The following is a 27,709-nucleotide window of genomic DNA, read 5'->3' on the forward strand; positions in this document are numbered from 1 at the left end:
AATTTCTAAGTTACTGGTAGTCTCCAACTTACAGTGGGGTTTTGGTCTGATGACTCTGTCATAAGTCAGTTCTGATATAAGTCAAATATCTCTTTTTTAAGTTTTGATTATTATTGCCTTTTATTATCAGTGTTTTTATAAATTCGATCTTTGAACATTTGTGAGTCAACATCTAAGAATGTAACTCTAGCAAATTACATGCTGCAACATTGTATGTGGTACATATTACTAACAATAAAATGTCTAAAAAAAAAAAAACCATAATCATAAGTATGGCTTGTCGTAACTCACATACGTCATAAGTCAGAGCCTACCTGTATTTTCGTGATTACTTCATATCTATTTGAACTTTACCCAAAACCCAGTGCCATCGAGTCATAGTGACCCTATAGGACAGGGTAGAACTGCCCCATAGAGTTTCCAAGGAGCGCCTGGTGGATATGAACTGCCAACCCTTTGGTTAGCAGCCATAGCACTTAACCACTACACCACCAGGATTTCCATTTGAACTTTAACACTTGGATGTTGTGCCAGCATCTCGAACTCATCAGCTTCCTTTTCTAAAACCAACTGCTCTTGCTGACCTCTTTATTAATTTGAGTTCTTAATCACAGACTTACAGAGTTACAGTAGATAAGCATACCAGTGAGCACAGAAGCATGAAATAGAATAATAGCATTTACGGTGACACTGCTCTGAAAGACAATAACATTTTTTTTTTAACCATAGATTCAAGATCAGATCAATTCTGAGAATGGTTGGTATATTAACTCTATGTGAAATTGCTTTAAAGAACATATGACTTTTTGTTTGTTTGAATGCAATTTCTTAGAAATAATTAATACATGGAAATTTTGTTTAATAAACGAATATTTGTCTTTAATGACTGTTTCTTTTGTAAATGTGAGAAATGATAGATATAAAAGATAAATGTATGATCAAGCTCATATATGAAATTCTGAAAGTGATTATCCAAGCATTCTGTACTCACTTTCAGATGAAAATGACAAATATAAACTATTTAGATATTGAAAACAGAGCTCAAATAGTTATTTTATCTGTATAATGTTTTACAATTTTTTCTTCCTCTGGGAATTTATGCAAAATTGATGCTACTATTTCAGTTTCACATGGTTTCAGATTTCAAGAAACATGTATGTTGAATGAGCATCATTTTATATTTAGGAAAACAAATCCAAATTTAAGTGAAATCTAACCTTTTAAACCACGTGAAACTTTATTAATTCACTGAGGATTTTATGGTCTAAGCTTTTGTTTACCTCTAATTGAGCTTTCTCTTCAGCTATGATGAATTGTAATTAACTAGCTTTGAAATTGTGTCCATTCTATTTCTAGATAATATTTTTATGTTATGTCTATGATAAGATGAAAATTTTTCAAAAAAGTTATAGATTTTTATGTAACGTGAAGTTTAGTAGTTAGGTCAGGAAGGGAACCAGTATAGTGTTTGGTTAAAAATGACTGGTCCAAGTTGGCAAGCTGAAAAACACAGATTTCCATCTTTTAAAGAAACGTGAGGTTGGGAAAGCTAGCAAAAAGCATAGTTACAGATTGAGAGAAAAATAGTACTAAGTTGAATTAGGTTTCCACAGAATATTGTTAAAAATATAGTTTAAAAAATTCTGAAGTCCATCTACTCTTTTGAGTAGAAAAGGTAGATAATGAAACAATGGGGCTGATAGTATAATAAAAGTGTTTTATTGGGACAATAAGAATAAAATATTTTCTTAAAAAATTTACTGAATTGTTGAGTTAAGGCTCTTTAAGTATTTGATTCTTGAAGAAGTATGATCTTTTTTCAGTTGGGTCACTGTAGTGGCAGAAGTTCAAAAGACAGGGCTTCCATGCCTCTGAGAATGGAATAGCACAAACATTTTTTCTCTTGTCCCATCTCTAATGACTGGGAGAATAACTGTCGAAAGAAGGTACCAGGCACAACAGACTGAGTGAAAATAGCTCTGTGGTGTATTACCGATTATACCGTACTGCTAACTCGAAGACTTTTTGGATTATCCCTGACAAAACATTTCGAATCCTAATGGGCTTTTGAAAATCCCCAAATTTAGGATGAGTGTCACCTCATATTAAGTATATTTATTAGGGCTTTTATTTCAAAGAAATAGCCCTGGTGATGCAGCAGTTAAAGTGCTCAGCTACCAACCAAAAGGTCAGCAGTTCTAACCCACCACTTGCTCATAGGGAGAAAATGTGGCAGTCCGCTTTCATGAAGATTTAAACCCTTGGAAACCCTATGGGGCAGTTCTACTCTGTCCTATAGGATCAATATCAGTTGGAATCCACTCGACGGCAAAAGGATATTCCAAAGAGAGGCCCCTGGGTGGTGCGGTTTGCACTCTACTGCTAACCTAAAGGTTGGCAGTTTAAACCTACCCAATAATTTTGTGGAAGAAATGTCTGGCATTCTGCTTTCATGAAGTTTACAGCCAAGAAAACTCTACGGAGTAGTTCTATTCTGTAATACATGGGGTTGCAATGAGTCGTAATCAACTTTATAGCAACTGTTTCGTTTGTTTGTTTGTTTCTTAATATTTCAAAGGAATTGAGATTAGAGCATGATTAAAATAAACATGAAGTTAAATTACTCTAACTTCTATATTAGTTTTTTGTGTTTGATTCTTGAAAATAACATTTTTTGCTTTACTTTAATTAATTTATCAAATATTTATTCCTATGCGTGTGTACATACACACACACGTGCACACACACTTACACTATGTTGATATGGTTTAAAGAATACCTTTGAAACAAACTATCTGGTATTTGTATTTTGCAGTTAAAGAAAAGGAGCCACTTCACCTTCCCTTATTTCACAGCAGTTTTCTTTCTTTCAGCTCACTTGTTTTATTTCTTTTTCTTACCTTATTATGTGCTAGGGACTCCATTACAATGTTAAATAGAAGTGATTATAACAGGCATATTTTTCTAAGGTTGGCAAATGCAACATGTTAGAATGCTTTCTCAGGTTCAGAATGAACTTCAAACAGGTGGCAGTACCACCCTTTCTTTGATCAAGGGTGTTTGGGACAATTCAGATCCATTTTAGGGTGGCCAGGCCCTCCTACTACAGTGATCTCTCCTGGTGAGGTCTGTAGACAGCCTCATCTGACTCACCTAGGATGCTTGTTACAAACATAGTTTGGGGCCTCGTAGTTGGACCTGTTGAATCTCTAGCAGGCATATTTGTCTGTTACTCTTTTTTAAAAAAGGATGCTTTAACATTTCACCATTAATTATATGCCAATGGTAGGTTTCTTGTGGATAAGTTTTATCTTCAGAGTTTTCATTTTATTTCTAGTTTAAGAATTTTTTATTCTGAATTAATATTGATGATCATATAGATTTCCCTTACCTCAATGTGTTAATTTGATGATTTATATTAATAGATTTTCCAGTGTTGAACCTACTTTGCATTCCTGGAATACACCCAGGAATTAATTATGATCTCTTATCATTTTTATATTGTGATGGATTTATTTTTTACCATGCTTCTAAGTGATATTGGCAGTTCCCCTCTTGTGGTGTTATATTCCGGTTTGAGAATCAATTATGCTTATAGAGTCAGTTTGGAAGAGTTTCTTTTTTTTTGTTCCCAGTAATAAATTGTGTAAAATTAGAATGAACTATTTTTTGTGTATTTGGTAGAACTTAACCTGTAAAGGTTAGACCTAATGACTTATTTATGGATACGTTCCCCACCCCACCCCCAATGATTTAATTTATTTCATGGTTTTGGAAATGTTTTGATTTACTTTGGAGTCTATTTTGCTAAGTTTTTTTCCCCTAGATTTTGCCCAATTTAACTAGAGTTTGAAATATACTTATATAAAAAAAAGTTATATATAATGTTCATATATATATATTAATCTCTGCTGATATTGTAGTTTAAAGCATATTTTTGGGTTAACACTCTGGGCAATAGACGTGGTGTTACTTCAGAATTTGTGAAGGTGGATTTATGCATAGGAATTTTTGGAAAAATTTTTTTCCTTTTTCCGTTTTGCCCGTGTATGTTGGACAGACAGTATCCCCCACCATTTTCTCTGATGGTTTTGTCCGTTTGCTTGTTTCTAGTTCACCCCCTCAGGCTTTTCCTCTCGTAGGGCTGGAGTTTATGTGGCTTCTCCAATCTAACTTCCCACCTGAAGCCCACTGAAGATCAGTCCTGGTTCATCAGAGCTTAGCAGATGTATGCAGGGTTCATGCCAGCCTGAGCTTGTCTACCCGTCTGGATTTTTGCATTCATGTAGTTTCTGGATTTGGACATTGGTTTTCCTTTCTTACTGCTGTGGACTGAATCATGTCTCCCCAAAATATGTGTCGGAATCCTGACCTTTATACCTGTGGATGTAACCCTGTTTAGAAATAGGGTTTTCTTTGTTGTATTAATTAGGCCATATCCATGTAGGATATGTCCTAAACCACATCACTTCTGAGCTATAAAAGAGCAGATTAGACACAGAGGCAGATACAGATGGTACAAATGGGGGAAAACAGATGCCGTATGAGGACCCTCTACAAGCCAAGGAACCAAAGAAAGCCAGGGGCTACAGACAAGGAAAGGATCAGCGTAGCTCAGACCTTACCTTTGGGCTTTAAGCCTCCAGAACTATGAGAAAATACATTTCTATTCTTTAAAGCCACCCACTTGAGGTATTTCTGTTACAGCAGCATTAGAAAACGAAAACACCCACCAATTAATGCATTTATTCAGACAGATCTTCTGTTTTTTCTAGCACTTTTGCATGTGCTGTACAAGGGATTCTCTGGACGTTGAGTTTCACCATGATACCAAACACAGGGAAACCTAAGGAATAGTTTCAAATCTGGCATCTATTAAGGAATGGTTAGCTATGTTATAAGTTATATGTGAGATTAGAGTTGTTTGCTTAAGATCTTCGCTGATGTATTTGAGAATTTTAATTCTCCTTCAGGAAAAGAGAATCAAGCTGTTAATATTAACTAAATAGTGTGTAAGAGCATGATCTTATGCAAAATCAAATTACAGATATTTGACCCTTATGAACACAGAAGGTAAAATATGTTAATTTTCTGCTGCAATATAAAGTTAAAGATACAGATATACCCATGGTTAGGAATTACGGTACAGTGTTGAAAAGTAGTGGTGAAAGCAGGCATCCTTGTTCCTTATCTTAGCAGCAAAGCTTTCATTGTTTTCCCATTGAGTATGATGTTCACTGTGAATTTTTTATAAATGTCCTTTATCATGGTGGGGAATTACCCTTCTATTTCTAATTTGGTGAGTACTTTTAAGATGAAAGGGTATAAGTTTTTGTCAGATGCCTTTTCTGCATCAATTGAGATGATTATGTGGTGTCTTTCCCCTTTCCTTCTATTAATGTGGCTTACTATATTGATTGATTTCTGGCATAAATCTCACTTAATCATGGTGTATCATCCTTTTAATATGCCATTGGATTTTGTTAGTACAGTAAAATCTACAAAAGCTGGAACCTATCAGAGAAGGGAAACTCAAGTATTTTCTACTAAAAGGAGCAATAGAAAAGTGGTAAGACTGCACCCTGTCAAAGGCAGAAAACTAGTGAGACCTGGAAAAACAAGGCAGCCTTGTCAAGTTCTGGCTCTCATAGGTTTCACTGTATTTTGTTAAGGACTTTTGCATTTATATTCGTAGGAGATAATGGTCTGTAGTTTTGTGGTCTCTTAATCTGGCTTTAGTTAATGTAATGCTGGCCTCCTATTTTTTATTTTTCCCACTTTTTTTTCTTATTAGGAATAAATTTATTCTCAAATCCATCTTCAGTAACCAAAGATAGGGAAAATAGAGAAGTAACTACATATTTTTAAATTGTTGGAATTACATGTAAGTACATAAAATGTGTGCTCTAGCTTTCTGACATCGGTATGAATCATAACCTTTAAATCGTGTCCACTTCTTCCATTTTAACAAGCTTTGTTTTTTAAAGCACTTTACATTCTTTTTGTGATAATCCAGGATGTAATTAGGAAAAATAAAATCTCCTAGGTTTATAAGGACTCTTATTTCCCTGGAGTCATCTTAAGTGACTGTCAAACAATTAGTAAAAACCCCAGGCTATAAATGTTGACCGCCTCACAGTCTTCACTAATGAATAGAGTTAGAAAGCATAACTGAATTAAAACAAACAAAAAAAGTTCATATGTATTATAAAATTTCATGCAGTTGAGTGACTTCTTTTTCACTGCTTTCTACACCCACCTCCCTTTTTCCCTTGTTTAATGTATTGAGGTTAGAGAGTTTTAACATAATTAAGCTTTATCCAAGAGAGCCCTGGTGGCATAGTGGTTAAAGCACTTGGCTGCTAACTGAAAGGTTAGCCATTTGCATCTACCTGCTGCTCCACAGGACAAAGATGTGGTAGTCTGCTTCCATAAAGATTTACAACGTTGGAAACCCTGAGGCAGTTCTATTCTGCCCTATAGGGTTGCTATATGTCAGAACTGACTCGACGGCAACGGGTTTAACCTTTATACTTTAAAATGGTATTTGTTATACCTTTGTTTGGTAGTGGTTAAAAGCAAGAACTTTGAAACAAGAAAGATAGACGCCTTTGGCTCTGATAGCTTGTGAGTGGCACTTCTTCGACAGTTTCCTCATTTAGTACCAACTGGAGGGGGCATTGGTGGTTCAGTGGTAGAATTCTTTTCTTCTATGCAGTCAATCTGGGTTTGATATCCAGCCAATACACCTTATGCATATCCATCACCTGTCTTTCAGTGGAGGCTTGTGTGTTGCTATGATCCTGAATAGGTTTCAGTGGAGCTAGGTGAAGAGAGACTAGGAAGAAAGTTTTGGCAGTCTACTTCTGCAAGTCAGCCAGTGAAACCCCTTTGGATCACAATGGTCCAATCTATAACTGATCATGGGGATGACACAGGACTAGGCAGCATTTCGTTCTGTTGGGCATAGGATCACCATGAATAGGAATCTGACTCGAAGCTAACAACAACAAAAATAACAACTGGACGATAAGTTCTATCTCATTTGTTATGAGGAATAAACGAGATAAGATATACACAAACCTTAGCATAAAATGTATGCCTTTAATCTCGAAACTATTCTTATGAGATATGTGTTAGGCACTCATGTATTTATTTTATATTATAGGTGGTCTCTCGCAGATATCTGGCAAAAGACTTGAATTTTTAACTCTTCTTGGAGGTATCATACAGATTTCAAACAAGTAATTCAAAACCGGAGCAAACAAAATTTAGGATTTATGACCTTATTTTATGTAGCTAAATAGTTGTATTTTAGCAGAATTTTACAGAGTTCAAGATTTTGACATAGGGACTAAAGACATGTATTAAAGTTCTAAGGTAAAAATAAATGGTAGCTGAAGGCGCGAACCAAAGATGAGAGTCCTTAATAATTTTGGTGGCGGTGTTCAGTGCAACACTGAAGTTAAACTGCGATACGAAAATTCATAGAGGCATGATTGCTTATGTAGACCTGAATGTTAAGTAGTTAAAACCTTAGAAGAAAAAAAAAATTCCTTCTTAATCTTTTAGTGAATAGCTGAAAATTAAACATTAATATTAAGAGACTCATATATCCTTTAGCAAATTTTTCAAAGAGCAACGTATGTCAAAATCATAGAAAATTATTTTATTTTATAGTAAATGAATATATATTATTTACTCAAACTTTTAGTGTAAAGTAAAAATCCTTGAAAAAAGTGGCCACGTATCTCCCATTGATATTGTGAATCAAAATGAAATTGTAATAGTTTAGAGTTAGTTTGAATTTACTTTGTAAACTTATTAGCACTACTGTATGTTTGAATGAGAACTTTGAGGGGTTCTTAGGAGGTACTATTGCAGATCATTTACCATTTCTAGATCATTTACCATTCAAAAATGTGCCATCCTCACAATTGTTCCTACGTTTGAGCCCATTGTTGCAGCCATTGTGTCAGTCCATCTCATTGAGGGTCTTCTTCTTCTTCTTCACTGACTCTCTGCTTTACCCAGTATGATGTTCTTCTTCAGGGATTGGTCCCTTCTGATAACATGTCCAGAGTACGTTGGACAGAGTCTCGCCATCCTCACTTCTAAGGAGCGTTCTGGCTGTACTTCTTCCAAGACAGATTTGTTCGTTCTTCTGAAAGTCCATGGTATATTCAATATTCTTCGTCAATACCATAATTCAAATGGATCAGTTCTTCGGTCTTTCTTATTTGCTGTCCAGCTTTTGCATGCATACGAAGTGAATGAAAATACCATGGCTGCGTCAGGCACACCTGAGCCTTCAAAGTTACATCTTTGCTTTTTAAAACTTTAAAGAAGTCTTTTGCAGCAGATTTGCTTAGTGCAATACAGCACTCCCTCAACCATGGTCCACAGTGCTTGTGTTCAAGGAACCCTTATTTTACTTAATAATGGCCCAAAGTGCAAGAGTATTTATGCTGGCAATTTGAATATGCCAAAGAGAAGCTATAAAGTGCTTCTATTTTATTATTAGTTATTGTTGTTATCTATTATTATTTGGAATCCACTCGACGGCAACAGGGTTTTTTTTTTTTTTTGGTGCCTAATTTGTAAATTAAACTTTATCGTAGACATGTATGTATAGGAAAAAACATAGTATATATAGGATTCAGTACTATCCTTGGTTTCAGGCATTAACTGGAGGTCTTGAAATATATCCCCCAAAGATAAGGGGGGACTACTGTATGTAGTTCGGTTTCTTGATGGCTGCTTCCATGGGCATTGATTGTGGATCCAAGTAAAATGAAATCCTTGACAACTTCAGTCTTTTCTCCATTTATCATGCTGTTGCTTATTGGCCCAGTTGTGAGGATTTTTGTTTTCTTTATGTTGAGGTGCAATCCATACTGAAGGCTGTGGTCTTGATCTTGATCAGTAAGTGTTTCAAGGCCTCTTCACTTTCAGCAAGCAAGGTTGTGTCATCTGCATGTTGCAGGTTGTTAATGAGTCTTCCTCCAATCCTGATGCCACTTCCTTCTTCATATAGTGGAGGTTCTTGGATTATGTGCTCAGCATACAGGTTGAATAAGTATATGCTTAGTCTTAGGAAATAAGTCATGTACTTGTTAAACATTGCTTATGAAGTTTCCATTACATGAAAGGCATCTGCTGAGCACTTAGAATATCTGAATAAATATACCTAAGTCCTCATTACCTTTGAGCCATTTATTTACACAGAGAAGATATGCTCTGTGTCCAATATATTAACTGGAAAATATGACATTTAAAATTACATTCCTGGAGAAACATTGATATATTAATATATAGTTTGACATTTTTTTTTTTTTTTTTCTGATATGGAATATGGGTAGCAGGTAGCTTTTTTCTGTGGTTGGTATTGTTGTTTTGACCCAACCATCTCTGACTCATTTGGATAGCTTATTTTGTTTTCATATTATACTTCATTCCTCAATGAAATATGTAAGACACATTGAGAACTGTAGTATTTCATTCCACTTTGTATTTGAACTAAATGTTGAGAGAGTGGTATGGTCTTACCTCTAACTAGATTCAGATGGCTGGGAATAAATCTGGACCTTCCTTGTCATTCAGCCTACTGTAGAGAGCTAAACTTCGGTTTTATCTAAGTAAAATGGAGATAGTAATATACTTCAAAGGGGGCAGTGGTCGTGCAGTGGTAGAATTCTCCCCTTTCGTATAGGAGACCCAGGTTCTGTTTCTGGACATGCACAGCCACTACCCATCTGTCATCAAAGTCTTGCATATTGCTGTGATGTAGCACAGGTTACAGCTTCCAGACTGAAACAGACTAGCAGAAAAGGCCTGGAGATCTACTTCTAAAAATCCCCCAATAAATCCCTATGGATCACAGCTGTCTGAACTGGAACTGATAGTGGAGGACCAGGCAACGTTTTGTTCCATTGTACATGGGGCCACCATGAGTTTGAAGCCAACTCTACAGCAGCTAACAACAAGAATATACCTCAAAGGTTTTATTAAGGCTAAGTTAGAACACCGTAAAGCATGTAATTAAGTAAATACAAACACTATTATTATTGTTGTTACCTTTTTTACCTTTTTTCCTTCCCATCTTCCTCTTTATCTCCCTTCTCTTTTCCTCCTTTTTGGCTGTAGTAAAGCTGCAGGACAGCACTATGAGATGGGACAGGAGTTCCCCCAAATGAAATCAAGTTCTTATTAATTTTGTTTATCAATAGGTATTAACTGAGTACTCTGAATATTTGGATACTCTGTTGGGAAAAACTTAAAAATTACATTGAGGTTTTAAAACAAATTTCAATATTTTTTGAACTTCAAATAAATCCCGTGTTTATATTTTCTCTTCAGAGTATGAATTGGATTGGTCTGCATGCATCCTCTATTAGAATATAGACTTTTAAAAACATGGATAACTGTTATTTAGGCTGCATTACAACTTCTTGGACAAATTTTGGGAATTTTATTCCAATAAAAATGTGCTTTTAAAGGTCATTACATGAAGTGAACACATTAATATATTGATGTGCTTAAAAGATGTATGCTTGTAATACAACATAAAGGATATTAAATGTTAATGAAAATAAAAGATCCTTAAGATTTGTTGGTCCAAAGTTTAAGTACCAAAGTGAAAATGTGAAACTAATCCCAAACATCTGTTTTGAATTGTTTTACTACATGAAAAAGAAGTTTAATGAATGTTAAAACCTTTTATTGCTTAAGTAGGATATAGGATAATCCCATCTCTATTTTAAAAGAATGTGGAGTGTGACCTTAATTTTCTTCCTTTCCTTCTTTTTCTCCCACCCTCTGTTCCCTTCCTCCTCCTTTTCTCCTTCCCTCTCCATCCCTCGCCTTGAGCCTAGGTGCAGAGGGTTAGGTTAATTATATTCCTTGGTTCATAGCCATTTGTGAGGATGATTCCTGCAAGCTTTCTCTCCTTTATTTACCCATTTCTTTTTCTTTGATCTCCATTCTCAACTTCATTTTCTCTCCGCACTGTAGGTATCTGCTCTAATGTACTTGATTTGTATCTTTAAATGTATAATATACTGTGGTAAAAGGTTACTTTTTGAGGTGTGAAATAATTTTTCCTTTTATAACTGGGATCGTGACACAAAATGCATTCTGGTTTTTGATCTTATTAATAAGGCTTTTAAGATCTATTCATCTCCCCACGTTTGGATGGAATTTTTTGCTTCAAACTGCTGCATAGTAATTCATAAAGTGTGTGTCCTGTATCATGTTCCTGTGGTGGGCAGCTAGATTACTTCCCACTCTCAGCCAATGCCACCAAGAGGCCTGTACGAACGCTCTCAGATGTTCTCTGGGATAGGTACCCAGGTGTGTGATTGTTGGTCAGGGCTTATCCTTAGGTTAATCTTTGATTTATTTGTTGATTTGTCTGGGTACTGTCAAAGGGTCCAACATAACGGCTGCAACAGGCTACACTGCCACCAACAGTGCAGAGTCCTCCCCCCCAATTTCAAATAGAACTGAGCTTTATCCATTTAACAAATTTTTGCCAGTGTGAGTGTAAAAGGGATCTCATTGTTGTAATTTGCATTTCTCTGTGTTACTGAGGAATCTGTGTATTAGTTAAAACACTGCTGTTTATTTTGGTTTCCCTTTTTATACAATCTGGTTCCTATTCTTTGTCCCTCCCTTCCCCCGCCCCGCTTTTTTTTCTGTTGGGTTTCCTGTCTTTTTCTTGCTGCTTTGTAGTAATTCCTTTTATATTTTCTACAGTCTCATTCTGTTTTAGATGTTGAAATATCTTTTCCTAGTTTATCATGTGTTGTATACTTAACTTGGTTCATAGTGTCCTTCGATAAATAGAAGGACTTCATTTCAGGTACATAAATCCATCAACTGTTTACTTTTTGAGTTGTCTTTGGGGGTCTTACTAAGAAGTCGTTCTGTACTCCGCAGAGATACCCTTCTATGTATTCTTCTGCTAGCTTTTTTAGTTTTTAACTCTCACATTTAACTTTGTAGATGATCTGGGGCTTACCTTTGTATATGGTGCATATGTTATGAAGAATCCAGTTTCATTTCTCTTATATACTATGGTTAGAATAAGTTTTTTTGAGTTCCTCAATAAATGTAACTGACATATTGAGTGGAATGACATAGAATTTATAGATTAATTTTGAAAGATTTGACATCTTTATATTGTTAAATTGTCGCATGCATAAACCTCAGAATATTTCTTGAGAATCAGTTTTTAGTTTGGATATTTTTAAGAGGTCAGACCAGATAAATTTTAAAATTGAAATGATATTAAAATATCCAGTTGACTTGGTTGGTGTGATCAAATTTATCAAGTAATAGACCAAAAAAAAAAAAAAAAACAAAAGTCAGCTTACGCTGGTTAATTTCATGGGTTAATATATCACATCAGCCCATTTAAGATATACTTCTTATACTTTAATGTGTGTTCTTTAAAGTATAATATATCTGCACTAGCTGGATTTTAAATGGGTTCTCAATTCTACCACGATATTTTTGTTCACTTTTCATTTAATCATTGAAATATAATTAATGAAGGGCTTCCATGAAAAGAGTTAATTACTATTCAGTAGGCTGTAGATAGGATTTTAATTTTAGGTCATATTGTACAGTGTAGCTTTATATTTTTATATATTACCTTTTCGTTAGCACTGAGTTTTGGTAGTACTGATGCAAAAATCAATCACATTTAGAATTGAAATTATGGAAAATGTGACCAATTTTAACACTAAAAAACATGTGACATTTTTAATTTTAGTTTTGGCAGCTCTTACTTTAAAAACCTAAAAGCTGCTTTGATAAACCCATGTATAAATGCTTTTGATAGAACAATTATCTAAAGAAAATGGAATTTTGAAGGGAAATTCTTTTTGTATTTAAGTGTGATGAAATCCTCTACGTTAATGTCCTTAAGCCCAAAGTCACCAGGAGCACACCTGTGGTAAGAATTTGGATTAATACTGATTGTAGCAAGGAAGAACACTATGCCATGGGGAACCGTGGGGTATCTCGTTATATGTATCCTATTACAGAATTTGGGCTTTAGTTGGGTGATTTGGGGAAGAGTCTAAGGAAGCAGGGGTTTGTTTTAGATTTAGCAGGAGAGGAGGATGTTTGGTATTTTGTGGATTGTACGGAACCCTGCTTTTGTCTGTGTTTAGATAAAATTATGAAGTGGATTTGCTTTGTCTCATTTAATCATGGCCTCATAGAAATCTTCTGTGAAGCTGGTGTCTGTAAGATTGTTTACGTACAACAGGAGGACAAAATGGCCTGGCTGTGTCAGATCAGCAGATTAGATCCAGACATCAGGGCTGCCGACCACCGCCACCCCCCACCCCCATCCACAAGCAGTTAAAAGGGTTTAAAAAATATGTGCTTAAGTTGGTGACTCTTTTTTCCTTCCCCTGGTGTATAGGGTACTGACTTAGTTATCAAGATGCAAGAGCTTTTCATTTGGTCTAAGAGGCAGGAAACTTAGTTTTACATCTATGGCTTTGCCACAGTTAACCTTGCCCTTGATTTTTAATTTCTAAGTTGTTTTCTCACTTTGAAATAACCATCTCCTCTGCTGCCCATTCTGGTGGAAGCCATCCTAATTTTGCTCTTGAAATTACTGTCGTTACCCTCTGACTAGCCTCACTGCTGCTCCTTTTGTTCCTTTGCAGTGAGTCCCGTTTTGAGACAGGAGACAGAGTGATCATTTTGAAAATGCAAATCATATTAAAAAATTTGTTTGCTGAAAATCCCCATCAGCTATAAATAAAATAGCCTTCAGACTTCTTAACGTAGTCCACCAGACCCTACATGATTGGACCCTTGACCATCTCTGTGACTTCATCTTTGCACCCCATCATTTCCAGCCACCTAAATGACTTTTTTGTTCCTCAACAATACAAAGACTCTTCACAGCCCAGATCCTTTGTTATAACTATTTCCCTTGCTTGGAATCACTGTTCTTTGTAAGGCTGACATTTTACCCCTTAGATACCAAACATCACCCATTTCCTTATCTCTAATATATTCCTATCTTAATAAGCCTTATCTGCTCCATTTCACTCTATTTTATTTGCAGTGTTTATTACTATTTTAAGTTAATTCATTTATTTTATTATGTAGATCCAACCTTCCTCACCCCACCTCCAACAGAAGTTACATGTGAATGGGACCTTGACTAGTTTGGTGTACTGAGTGCCCTGTCTAGGGGAGATTCCAACTCATATGGACCCTAGAGGACAGAGTAAAACTGCCCCATAAGACTTGCAAGTAGTGACTGGTGGATTTGAACTGCCGACCTTTCGGTTAGGAGCTGAGTTCTTAATTGCTATGCCACCGGTGCTCCAGCTCCTAATAAAATTCTTGGCACAAAATAGGTTCTTAACAAATAACTTTAATGAATGGATACTTTATGAATGAATAAACAACCAACTAAATGAGTGAACATATATATTCTAGACATAGCTAAATATCTGTTGATGAGTAACAAGAGAAAACACTTGTTAGTTCATTATTTAATTGGGAAATAAGAACTTGAAAAAAAGCTCAATTTGTTTCTTTGGAAATATGCTTTAAAATATTCAAAGTATCTCCTCGCTATATATAATGTTTTCTTCAGCTTTAGCGTTCTAAGAGTATGGTTTAGATGGTAGTAGCATTATAATGAAGTTTTCCTGATGTTTCAATTAATATTTGAATGCATTTCTCTGGAATGATTCCAATACATACATATTTTCATTTAGTAAATGCCAACCTTTGGAGGGATGGGGTAGGGAGAAAAATAGTCTGGGTATTATAAGTCTCAGTAGAGCCATCCTATATTAATTTGGGGGTAGGGGTTAGATATAAAATAAAAGCAAACAAAACCAAACAAGTTGCCGTCGGGTCAATTCCAACTTATAGCAACCCTGTAGAACAGAGTGGAGCTGCCCCACAGGGTTTCAAAGGAGCAGCTGGTGGGTTCTAACTGCTGACTTTTTGATTAGGAGCCATAGCTCTTAACCACTGCACCACCCGGGCTTCAGATATAAAATACGTGTAGTGTTATACCTATTGAGTTTGAAGATAATTCTAATTTATTATACTATTTATTTACTATTTCTTTTGTATACTTCCTGTTGTCGATTTTAGTGGTTGAATTTGGCAGTATTTTAAGTGACTATTTTATCTTTCAAAGTAAGTGTTCAGATTCATAATGCCAAGACCTAATTCATAGTATGTGAATATTGGTTTGAAGCAGTAGATGAAGGGTGGTATGAAAATGCTGACTGGAAGGTGGAAAAACTTGGACGCAACCAGCTCTGGATTGGAATTGTCTCTCTAACACTCCAGTATTATTTTGGCAAATTATTTAGTGCTTCTTAGTCTGTTTCCTCATCCACAGAATAGGCATAACATTTATGTACAGGGACTGTGGTGAGAGCTCAATGAATTAACAGATGTCAAGTGTGTGGCCTGGTATGTGGCACCATTGGATGGTGGATAATCCTGTTCACTGGAAAGTCAGTTCACTGACTCCATTGCCTTCTATCAGAAGCAAAAGGAGGTAACTGAATTTCCGTACATAAAAACTATTATTCTTTCTGGGTGATAAGAAGGCACAAAATACTTTATATTTAATATTATTTCCATAAATAACACTAAACTGTCATCAGTTGCAAACAGCATCACCATAGTAAAATTCATTAATTTGTTGAATGTTTACTAGTGCACTAGCAACTGCCCTAAGCACCTTGTGTGTATTAGCTCATTTAATCATCATCACGAAACCCAAGAGACACTAGGCATTCTTCCATTTCACAGATGAGTAAAACTGAGGCACAAGGCAGATCAGGAATTGAAAGAGCCTATACCCTGGTGGCGCAGTGGTTAAACATTTGGCTGCTAACCCAAAAGGTCAGCAGTTCGAATCCAGCAACTGCTCCTTGGAAACCCTATGGGGCAGTTTTACTCTGTCCTGTAGGGTCACTATGAGTCGGAATCGACTTGACAGCAACAGGTTTGGTTATACTTTTTATATAAATTTATATATTAAATATTGATACCTCCAGGCTCCTCTCATTCTTTAGATGTAGTTAGTAATTACCCACATAAATACATCTTGACAAGCATAATAAGGTTGCCTTCTTCTTATCTCCATCTTCTAATGGGGAGGGACTCTGATTTCTGGACCCAACTCCACATCTCCTTGTAAGAAGAAAAAAAAGAAAGCAGCCATGGTTGAGGGATAGTTCTCTCTGAGAGGCATGTTATGTGGACAGATGTGGTTTCTGTGCATTTTGTTTTGTTAATGTTAAGAAATCATGATTATTTTGGGGAAGGGAATAAAGGACCCACAGAAAATACGTATTTTTCAACATGACTGTGTGGAGACACTGATCTCCTTACAAATAAATTAATGGGAAGGGTATAAAAGAACCTTGTATCTGAGCAAATGATATATACTGAATTGTTTTAAGAAGCATAATGTTTTACTGATATGTTCTGATGACTCTTAAGCCTCTTTATAGCTTTAATGTTGTTTAATTATCTTACTTTTCATCCTCAGTTCTTCTGTGTCATTTATGAGTTTTTTCGTACTTAAATGAAATCTTTGTTTATTTTAAGATGATTTCTTGCGGTTTCTGCCCCAGTAAGTCTACAGTAATTTCAGGCTGTGACGACCCCACTGAAATTTGAAAGTGTATGATGTCTTTGTAGGTGATCTTAAGATAACGTTGTTCTTGGCCTTATGATGAACCGTATATGTGTATCAGCTTTGAGACATAATAATTATGTGAGATGTATTTAGACTTTGATTATATTTAATCTCCTGGTTTGATGAAATGCTAAAGTATAAAAGAAATAAATTTTCCTTCTTAAAAGTGTTTTATGAAGGTTCTCTCTCCCTGTGCTACTTCCTGATGGCCTGATATTATGTCACATTTAATTGGATTGAGGCTCAGTCTGAATGCTTCTTTCTCTTCCTGGCAGCATGGGGTAATCTTGGAAATGTTCTGAAGAGTCAGAGCAAAATTTCTGAAGCTGAAAGCGCCTATAGAAATGCTTTGTACTACCGCAGCAACATGGCCGACATGCTTTATAATTTGTGAGTATGCATTGCTTTCTGGTTTGGTTCACCTTTGAAACCTGCTGTGAAAGAGACTATTGATTTAACTGCTGGAAATGGAAATGATGACAGCTGTTCTTCTGCAACAGTCTTTTCATTAATCATACCTCTGAGATTACTAGGTAGATGGGATTTGTGATTTCTTTGTTTTGGGCCACGTCATCGATGCTCATTTGTATTGATGTATCATGGCTGATTTTTTTTACATATACCCGGGTGGTTCAGTGATTAAGAGTTATGGCTGCTAACCAAAAGGTTGATAGTTCAAATTTACCAGCCTGTCCTGGGAAACCCTATAGGGCAGTTCTACTCTGTCCCAAAGGTTTGCTATGAGTCAATCAACTTGATGGCAGTGGGTTCAGGTTATATAATATCATATAGGATCCCTGGTGGTTCAGTGGTGATGTACTTGGCTGCTAACCAAAAGGTCAGCAGTTCGAACCCACCAGCCACTCCGTGGGAGAAAGACGTGGCAGTCTGCTTCTGTAAAGATAAACTCTATGGGGCGGTTCTACTCTGTCCCTTAGGGTCGCCATGAGTTGGAATCAACTCGATGACAGTGAGTTTGTTTTTTTTTTAAATATCATATAGCATAAATATTAATTTAAGTTCCTTTATTAAGTTTGTTAATGTTTAGATGGATTCATAAAATAAGCCTATTATATATGATGCTTTATACACTTGATGCCTTGATTATTAATAATGATAGAATTTTTGTCCTCTATTAAAATTGATGACATTAAAGTATATATAGATATGTACTGAACGTGGAGAGGTAGAGAATAAGATCATGCTGCTGCTTTTTTTTTTTCCCCCTCAGAAGGTACTGCTGTTTATAAACAAAGTTGGTATGATTTAGAATATTTATGCATGTTTGGGTCAAAAATTCCTTATGGGAAAAATTGGTCTTGTCTTTGAATGGAAATCCCTAGGGGGTAACAATGAGATGTGAATGGACAAATGCAAATTAAACTGAAATCCCTTCCTTGTCTACTATATTTATGAAAATATTTTGTAAGAAATAGAAACCTAGTCCAAATTTGCTTCAGCACAAAAGAGAATCGGTTGACTCCCATAACTGAAAATTTCTGGGGTCGACTACCTGCAGGCACAGTTAGATCCAGGAGCTCGATTAAGTTCCAGGAATCTGTCTCCATCTTGTGGCTCTGCTTTCCCTTGGGTTCTCTGCATTCTCTGTGGGACTCCGTAGTTAGCATGAGGAAGATGATCCCTGGCACTATTACGCATACAATAGCCTGACTTTTCTTGTTCTCCAAAGAAAAGAGAACTTTTTTGTCTTGATGTCTATAATTAATCCTAGAAAAGGTGTCTGCGTGACTCTCCTGGAGTCATGGTTTTCTCTTGGATGAAACAAGGGACCATGAGATACCTCTGTTGACAGCGCCTCCAGAATTGGAATGGAATGAAGAAGACCTTCCCTAAAAGGAAGGATCAGTCCCAGGCAAAAAAAAGATGTCTACTGCTTGTGTTTAATAAATGCTATATAATATTGACAGTATCAAAATAATTTGCAAACTTTAATGGTTGTTGTTCTTAGTCAGTTCTGACTTATGGCTACCCCATATGTGCAATGTAAAACTACTCCATAGGGTTTTCAAGGTTGTGACCTTTTGGAAGCAGATCACCAGGCCTGTCTTCTAAGGCACCTCTGGATGGGTTTGAGTACCAACCCTTCTGCTAGTTGTCGAGTACTTAACTGTTTGTGCCACCCAGGGACCCCCTTTAATATTTATATCTGAATATTTCCTTTGGCTAAGTCTAAAATCACAGATATAAAAGAATTAAAAATGACAAAAATAGAAAAACTATACCAGTACTTAAGGAAATTTTCCTGAGCAGACAGGAATAGCTCAGTTTAATTTCTGACTTGTATGTTTACCTTGCCTTTAACCTCCCGGTCTTTAACACAACACCAGAATCTCAACCTAGTGGCCAGTGGGCCAAATAACACCAGAAGATACATTCTGCACTGACTTTTTTTTTTTTTTTTAAATCTGGAATGTCTTCAGATGATCTCCTCAGTTTGCACATTCCCTGCTACCCACTCTCTGCTGTATTAGATACTTTATCCTATATGTTACCATCTTCTTCACTGAAGTCATTTCAATTTGCAACTTCTTCTTTACTTGAATGAATATATCTAAAGTACTCCCACAAATGCTCTCTTCCCCATGTCCTCTTTATCTGAATAAATATGATGTTACTGTATTATTAATTAATAACATTTTTATTTCATGAAAAAGAACCTTACTAGTTTAATAATAGATTTACCCAAATGTTTTTTCTAATTTTTTTTTTTGCATCTGAAAGTGATGTTGTCAAAGGAGTCCCATGCTTTTCAATACAGAAGTCAGTTTTCTTCTGATGCACATCCTCCATAAATTTTCTGGGGGAGAAAGTAAGCTGAAGAACCAACACTTTGAATTTAGCTTACTCTCTTTTATCCATAGCCACCAGTTGAAAAGTTACCAACTTCTTGGGCCTAGCTTGAAAAAAAAAGAAAATCATGCTTTCTTGGACTTATTCTTTGCTGAGAGGAGAAATTTATTCAATTAGACAAATCTACTTTAGATATAATTTAAAAGCTACATCTTTAGCTTTATCTGTAGGTGCATATACAAACTATGAAAATGTATGCATAGGCCTTCCCTAACCCTAATGGAAAAGCCTTGCTGGAGAAGTGTATATTAAAAAGATCTTTTTTTTTTTTTTTTAATATGGATAGGATATGTCATAAATGTTATAAATGGTCTTGAAATATTTTTATTAATATAACTTTTTTTTTTTAATACAACAGGTTTTTAAACAACATTTAATTGTTAGTTTAATTTAGGAGGCTTAAATTCTACAAAAAATCTTGTCAAAGAGCAAGCTTTTTTTTCCCCCATATCTGTTAAATAGGTAGAAAAAAGCCAAGTTTTAACTTGGACTGTTTAGAGACAATTTGGCAAATAAAAACGTTTCCTCTTGGGCTGTATATGCTATTGTCATTATAGCATTTTCAGTGATGTGCAGAATTGTTCCTTGTTCTATTTCAGCTCCTGAAGGAAAAGGAATTTCATTAGCTTATTCATTCTCACCAATAAATTTAACTTGTTAACATTCCTTTTTTCCTCTATGGCAATAGCAGGCATTGATTACATTTCATATCATCAGTGATAGTTGTGTCTTTCAAAATGTTTAATGACCTGCATTTTAACCATGAAATGAAAAAAAGTAAGTTCATTCAGGGCAGTGGCTCTCAAGGACATTTTCATAAGCTTTATTACTTACATGGTAATTGGGACAGAGAGGAAACGGTAAAATTGCATCTCATACCAGTTCTGCCCAAAAAGGTCCTTTGTTCCTGGGTGAGTTGACACAGAAACTTCTACACCAGCATGGTCCTTTGATATGCTGTAGATAAAGGGAACAAAGGGGCAGAGGGACCAGAGACTTACATAGACTTACACAGAGGTGTCTGTGTGCATAGGAGGAAACCCTGGTGGCGTGGTGGTTAAGAGCTACAGCTGCTAACCAAAAGGCCGGCCGTTCAAATCCACCAGGTGCTCCTTGGAACCTCTAGGGACAGTTCCACTCTGTCCTATAGAGTTGCTACGAATCAGAATCGACTTGATGGCATTTTTTTTTTTTTTTTGCTTCCGTGTACTGACAGACGGCACGGTGGTTAAGTGCTCGGCTACTAACCAAAAGGCCAGCGGTTCAAACCCACCAGTTGCTCTCCAGGAGAAAGATGTCACAGACTGCTTCCGAACAGTTTTACAGCCTTGGAAACCCTATAGGGTCACTATGAGTCGGAATTGACTTGTGAGCAATGGGTATGTGCATAAGAAAAAGTGAAGGGGAGGAAGGAGGCTCCTTGACAAAGTCTGGGCTCAGGGTGTGTGACATTCATGTGGTCAGCTTTGGTGACTTGAAAGGAAGAACATTACTTCCCTCTCTGGAATGTAAGATCAGCTGTTGCCAGCATGCAATTAGTTAATCATTTACCTGACTGCTAGGAGAGCTTACAGCTAAAGCACAGGGGAGGAGAGCTGCTTTCCCTCGGGTGCCTTTCTTTCAGTGCAGTTTCAGTGTAAAAGTCGTGCAGCCGATAGGGGAGAAAATAGCTTTGATGGTTCCTGTGACCAAAGTCTGAAACTTACAAACCTCTTCGTATTAGTTGTCATGAAATACCTATTGTTGTTAATGAATTTTAGAAACTTTAGAGAATCATAGCTTCCATTAAGTCCTCTACTTGACTTTTAATGAGTAACCTAGACTTTTTGTACACAGTCCATGTTCATAACCTTACAAGATGGTAGCAAGTAACTTTGTAAATTATTGAAAAAAATCTGTTTATCATATTATTAGAAAATTTTGTTGGGAAAATAACCTGGAAACATACATTATTATGTAACTTCAAAACAGTGAGGTATGTCACTACCAACTGGACATAGGATAATTTTAAGAAGGCAGAGATAAACTTTAAATTAATTAGTGTATTTTTGTTTTTATGCTTCTATTTAAAAAATATGATTAGCACATCTGTCTTAGTTATCTAGTGCTGCTATAACAGAAATACCACAGGTAGGTGGCTTTAACAAACAGAAATTTATTTTCTCACAGTTTAGGCGGCTAGAAGCCTGAATTCAGGGCACCGGCTCTAGGGGAAGGCTTTCTTTCTCAGTCGGTTCTGGAGGAAGGTCCTTGTCTCTGTACAGCATCTATTCCTTGGCTCCTTGGTGATCTTCATGTGCATGGCATCTGTCTGCCCCCATCTCAGCTTGCTTCTCTGTACATAATCTGCTTGGCTTATATCTCAAAAGAGAAGGATTTAAGATACACTTTGTACAGTAATATTACCCTATTAACGTGACAAAAAAGTCCATTCCCAAATGGAATTACAACCACAGGTATAAAACCCATTGCCATCAAGTCAATTCCTAGTCATAGTGACCCTATCAGACAGTAATCCACCAGCTGCTACTCAGAAACCTTGTGGGGGCAGTTCTATTCTGTCCTGTAGGGTCGATGTAAGTCAGAATTGACTCAACGGCAAACAGGTTTTTTTAAAACAATGAATACAGTCTTGTTGTAAAACATTCAAACAGTATTGAAGAATATGGAATAAAGAAAGGAAGTCCTCTTATTGCATTCATGACCCTTTCCCTCTTACGGTGTGTATCCTTTCAAGTTTGTTTTGTTTTGTTTTGTAGCAAGCAATAATGTATTTATATATGTAGATTTACATACGTATTTTTTATTTCCTTATATATGCATCTCCATTGATTTTTAATTTTTTGTATGTGTGCAGATGTGTCACAATGTGTATAACTACTCCCCTTTTGATGAACATTTGTTTACATTGGGGCTATTACATGAAGTCTGTTGATACATGCCCAGTGGGATGATTTCACAACTATATTGTTTTGTTCTTCATTTCCCTATTTCAAGTGGAGATGAGTAATTTTTCTTAGTTTATTGCCTCTGTAATTTTCCTTGGGATTAACTATTCATATTTCTTGCCTAGTTTTTATTGGGTGGAATATTTTTTTAAATCGGCTTTTATATTTTAAGTAAAATGTTCCCACACACTTATATGTATATACACATACATCTGTTTGGTAAATAGTTTCTTCCAGTGTTTGCTTAAATTTTTACTTCCTTATGATTTCCTTTATTGCATGTAACTCTTAAATTTTTATTTGGAAAAAAATCTATAGGTTGTTTCATTTAAAGCCCCTGTGCTTTCAGTCTTTATGAATAAGATCATTCACAGCCTACTATTAAAAAATCATTGCAGAATTTTTGAATATTTTTAGAATTATTTTTTGCTTTTTTGTATAGTCCCTTAATTTACCCTGGTTTTATTATTTTTGTATTAAGTAAAGATGTAATTTTTTCCCAAGTGAAAACTAATATTCTCATGTAATTGAATGTAACTTGTCACCTAGAGTAAATCCTTACATATGCATAGATTTGTTGTTGTGGACTCCTTTTTGATATATTGGTAAGCATTTTCAGTCTCAAACCAAGAACAAATAGTTTAACTTATTATAATTTCTACTAATTTTTTTATATTTAAAAGGCAAGTCTCCCATCCTTGCTACTTGTTTTCAGAAATTTCCTGATGACTCATGCATTTTATAGTTAATGTGAACTTGATTATAGGCTTGCAAAGTTGCATTGGAAGTTGAGTTGGGGTTTTCATTGGTTTTGTGGCGACTTTATATATTAAAGATTGAGAACTGACACCATTATACTCTTGAATTTTACTTTTCAGATACTTGCATTTCTGCATTTATTTTATTTTTTTTGAAATTTCCTTCATTAAAGTTTTATATTTTTGTCTGCAAAAGTCTCACATATTTGAAGTTTATTCTTATTTTTTTTAAAGAAAGTTTTTGCTAATGTGACTTAGAACCTTTCCTACTCTCATTACTTTTTTTTAGCTGGTTGTTTAGGTTTTATTTTCCTAAATATGCTGATTCCAAGTTTTTTTGTTGTTGCTTAGGCATATATCTGGCTGTTGTCTAAGGTTCTTTCTTATAGTTTTCCCCAGTATGCCATATCCTTACTCAGTGGTACACCTCCGCAGATACCATCTATTCTGCTTGCAACATCTTCCTCCTTCACATCCCCTCTGACCCTTTTACACCCTACTCCCCACTCTTTTGCCTTTTATATCTCACCTAAAGTGACACTTCTTAGGGAAAAATTTTTTTTTTTAATTGTGCTATAAGTGAAAATTTACAGCTCAAGATAGTTTCTCATACAGAAATTTATACACACATGGTTATGTGACATTAGTTGCTATCCCTGTAATATTTCAGCACACTCCTCCTTTCCACCCCAGATTTCCCATGTCCATTCAACTGGCTCTTATCCCTTTCTGCCTTCTCATCTCACCTCCTGACAGGAGCTGCCCTTTTAGTCTCATGTATCTACTTGAGCTGAGAAGTACACTCTTCACAAGTATCATTTAATGTCTTATAATCCAGCCTAATCTTTGTCTGAAGTGTTGGCTTCGGGAATGGTTTTAGTTCTGGGTTAACAGGGAGTCTGGGGCCATCTCTGCTGGGGTCCCTCAGGTCTCAGTCAGACCATTTAAGTCTGGTCGTTTTACTAGAATTTCAGTTCTGTGCCCCACTTTTTTCCTAGTCTGTGAGGGACTCTTCTGTTGTGTTCCCTGTCAGGGCGGTCATTGGTGGTAGCTGGACACCACCTAGTTTTTCTGGTCTCAGGCGGATGGAGTCTCTGGTTTATGTGGCCCTTTTTGTTTCTTGGACTAATATTTTCCTGTGTCTTTGGTGTTTTTCATTCTCCTTTGCTCCAGGTGGTTTGGGAACAATTGATGTATCTTAGATGGCCGCTCACTAGCTTTTAAGACCCCTGAGGCCACTCACCAAAGTGCGATGCAAAACATTTTCTTAATAAACTTTGTTATGCCAATTGACCTAGATGTCTTGAGAAAGATTTCTAGATAGCTTTCCCCACTTTCATAGTTAGAAGATAGGTACTCCTCCCAAATATTACAAGAGCAGTAATCCTCGGCATTTTTTAGTCTGGATCAAATTTGCATTTGTGATAACTTGTTCCCCTTAATCATAATGTATCTTTTTAAGGGCAGGGTGTGCTTTGATATCATTCTTTCCCCATTGCTGATCACAACACCAGGCACATGGGCTTTAAACTACGTATGTGCTGATTAATAAATTAATGAATGAGTAGAAATTAGCATCTGCTTCACTGCAAACAATGCTAGAATCTTAGTTCAAGTTTGTTGGATAGCCTGCCTGTTATACCTAGCTGTCCAGTTCTTTCCCAGTTCTTGTTACTAGCTGTACTCACTTATCCTATTTTCTATGTTGATTTATTCCACAGCTTTTTCCCATTACATGTATATACATTATGTGTGTGAAAACAGTCACTGACCACAAAGCGCAAGCATAGTAAACCCCCCTCACTGAGACCGTGCTTATTGTATACATACTGATGTGGGATAAAGGTTCTGGAATATATCATTACAGACTCTAGTGTCAAGGCATGAGTTCTCTTTCCTTCCCCCCACCAAATCCTAGAAATGCCTTCTTTATTACAAACATATTGAAAACATCATTTTTTCAGAATCGGTAAGAGAAAATAACGGATACATTACTTAACAGAGTAACAAGTCAAGTGACATTTCAACAAAATAAATTCTGATATTTCCATTTGTTAATTAGGAAAATATAAATAGTAAATAATTAATTATACACATTTATTCTGATTTATTATATATGGTATGATAAAATATTTCATGGTCCTTAAAATGTCAGTGTTGTGTTGTAGTTGTTAGGTGCCTTAGCGACCCCATGTGACAGAATAGAACTGCCCAAAAGGTTTCCTAGTCCATACTCTTTATGGGAACAGATTGCCTGGTCTTTCTCCCGCAGAGGCACTGGGTGGGTTCTAACTGCCAAACTTATGGTTAGAAGTCAAGCACTTAACCTTTATACTCCCAAGGCGTCTTCAAATATCAATAAATAGCCTCTTTAAAACCCGACTTTGAATATAATAGTATTTATGCAATTGAATTTTGCTCATAAAATCACATTGTATAAATTTGTCTCTTAGGAATTTTCAATTCTAATTTGTCTACTTACTGTAATATTAAGTATCTCTGCAGGAAAAAAAATATTGATCTGCCAAAAATATAACTCTTGCCTTTTTTGAGAAACTTTTTGAAAGTAAAGATTAGTGATTTTTTTCGAACCTAGGGAAAACTGATCTTGCTTAATGATTTCATCAAACAGATAGGCATTTGTGCATATAAATTCTTGAATATTTATTAGCATTAAATTTTCCTTTCTTTAGTTTTGGCCATGAGATATTATATCCAATAAATTCAGCAAAGTCTGTCTTGTCAAACTGCCAGATGTGGATTAAGACAAGAGAATTACTATAGGGTGACCTGGATGTCAGCAGGATGGTAAAGGGGAGGTCAGAGTGATTTATAAAGAACGTGTTATTAAAATCCATGCAAGTCAATTAAAACACACACACAGAAGATGAAACATTCTCTGTTGCAAGTTCTATGATGTTAAGAATCATATATGATTGTTAGTTAAAATTACAGATTGCATGTAACATAAAAACTCATCTTGTCACACAGTCAGTAGCGTTAGTACGTTTCAGCAAGTGGTCTGAGGGAAGAGGCTGGATCTGGCCAGATGCCTGGTGCTTAGTTGCCTGTGGTGATCAGTCCCGAAGACATCTACTTACCGAAACAAAAACACATACAAGGTTGAGAAAGTCCCAGAATGCCAACATTTTAATCGGATTTTCCCCATTATATTGTCACAGATACTAGAAGAATTCGAAGTCTAGACAAGTCTGCATGGGAATCACAAGTTTGTTTGGTGAGCACATTGATTAGAGTGTTGAATACATCCAATTTATATGAGCATCAGGCTAAGGAGTATTGAATGAATAAATTTATAATGACGTTAGTCTAAGATAGCTCCTCCTTCCCTGGAAAGTGCTAGGATAGTTTTTCTTGGCTTTTGGCTCTATGCATTTGCGTTTACAGATCTTCCAAGTCTCAACACCTGCTCTTTTATTTACACTTTTACATTTTGTACTGAGTTGTTGCAGTAATACAGTCAAACAAGTTACACTTCATACTTGCTAGCTTGGGAGCCCTCTTCTTTCCTCAGCTGATTTTACACACCTGTTCTCTGAGTCATTCTGAACTGATTTTACAGGTTAACTCTCAAAGGAAATTTCTTTTCTTACCTCTCTAAAATCCTTAATACTTATAACACCTATATCAGATATCACCAGTGCAAGCACATTTCTGAAAAAGAATAACCAATTGTAAACTTGGATCAATACCAATTACATCTTTTGAGTACATTTATGATTTAGAATATTCACATGTCAGAAATAAGGATCCATTAACTTGTTCAACAGATGCTGAGCGTCTTCAGAGTGACAGGCATTGTACAAGATGTTGAGAATATGCTGACAATGGGGAATGTAGTTTTGGGTCTCAAGTAACTTGAAGTTCAGATTTAAATATATAATTTTAAGCAATACAGTAACACCTTTTCTTACATTATTGTGAGAAGATAAAGAATTGGTCATTTATTATTTCTAACTCAATTTGGAAAGGTGAAAAGGGAGTGATGCTAGAAAGACAAGCATGTGGTTAAGGTTGTCTGTCAACTTGTCTTCTCTAGAGCAATGCAGCCTAAGGCAATAAGTGAGTGAAGTTGTTGTTGTTGTTTTTGCTAGGTGCCGTCCAGTCAGTTCAGACTCATAGTGACCCTGTGCACAACAGAAGGAAACACTACCCGATCCTACACCATCCTCACAATTGTTGCTATGCATGAGCCCATCGTTGCAGCCACTGTCAATCCATCTGGTTGAGGGTCTTCCTCTTTTTTGCTGACCCTCTCCTTTACCAAGCACGATTACTCCTCCAGGGACTGATCTTTCCTCACAACATGTCCATAGTATGTGAGACACAGTCTTGCCATCCTTGCTTCCAAGGAACATTCTGGTTGTGCTTCTTCCAAGACAGATTTGTTCATTCTT

At 36.0% G+C, this 27,709-nt stretch overlaps 1 protein-coding gene across 2 annotated transcripts in view; it reads left to right on the forward strand.

The window, feature by feature from the left end:
• Window positions 1–27,709, forward strand: part of TMTC2 (transmembrane O-mannosyltransferase targeting cadherins 2) — a 452,862-nt gene that overhangs the window by 232,219 nt on the left and 192,934 nt on the right. For both annotated transcript variants that reach the window (XM_049883964.1, XM_049883965.1), the window contains exon 4: window positions 16,990–17,104. In XM_049883964.1, coding sequence (XP_049739921.1) covers window positions 16,990–17,104 — 115 coding nt within the window. The remainder of the gene's footprint in view (window positions 1–16,989; window positions 17,105–27,709) is intronic.

Source organism: Elephas maximus, chromosome 4 (assembly GCF_024166365.1).
Source record: "Elephas maximus indicus isolate mEleMax1 chromosome 4, mEleMax1 primary haplotype, whole genome shotgun sequence".
In the NCBI taxonomy this organism is placed as follows: domain Eukaryota; kingdom Metazoa; phylum Chordata; class Mammalia; order Proboscidea; family Elephantidae; genus Elephas; species Elephas maximus.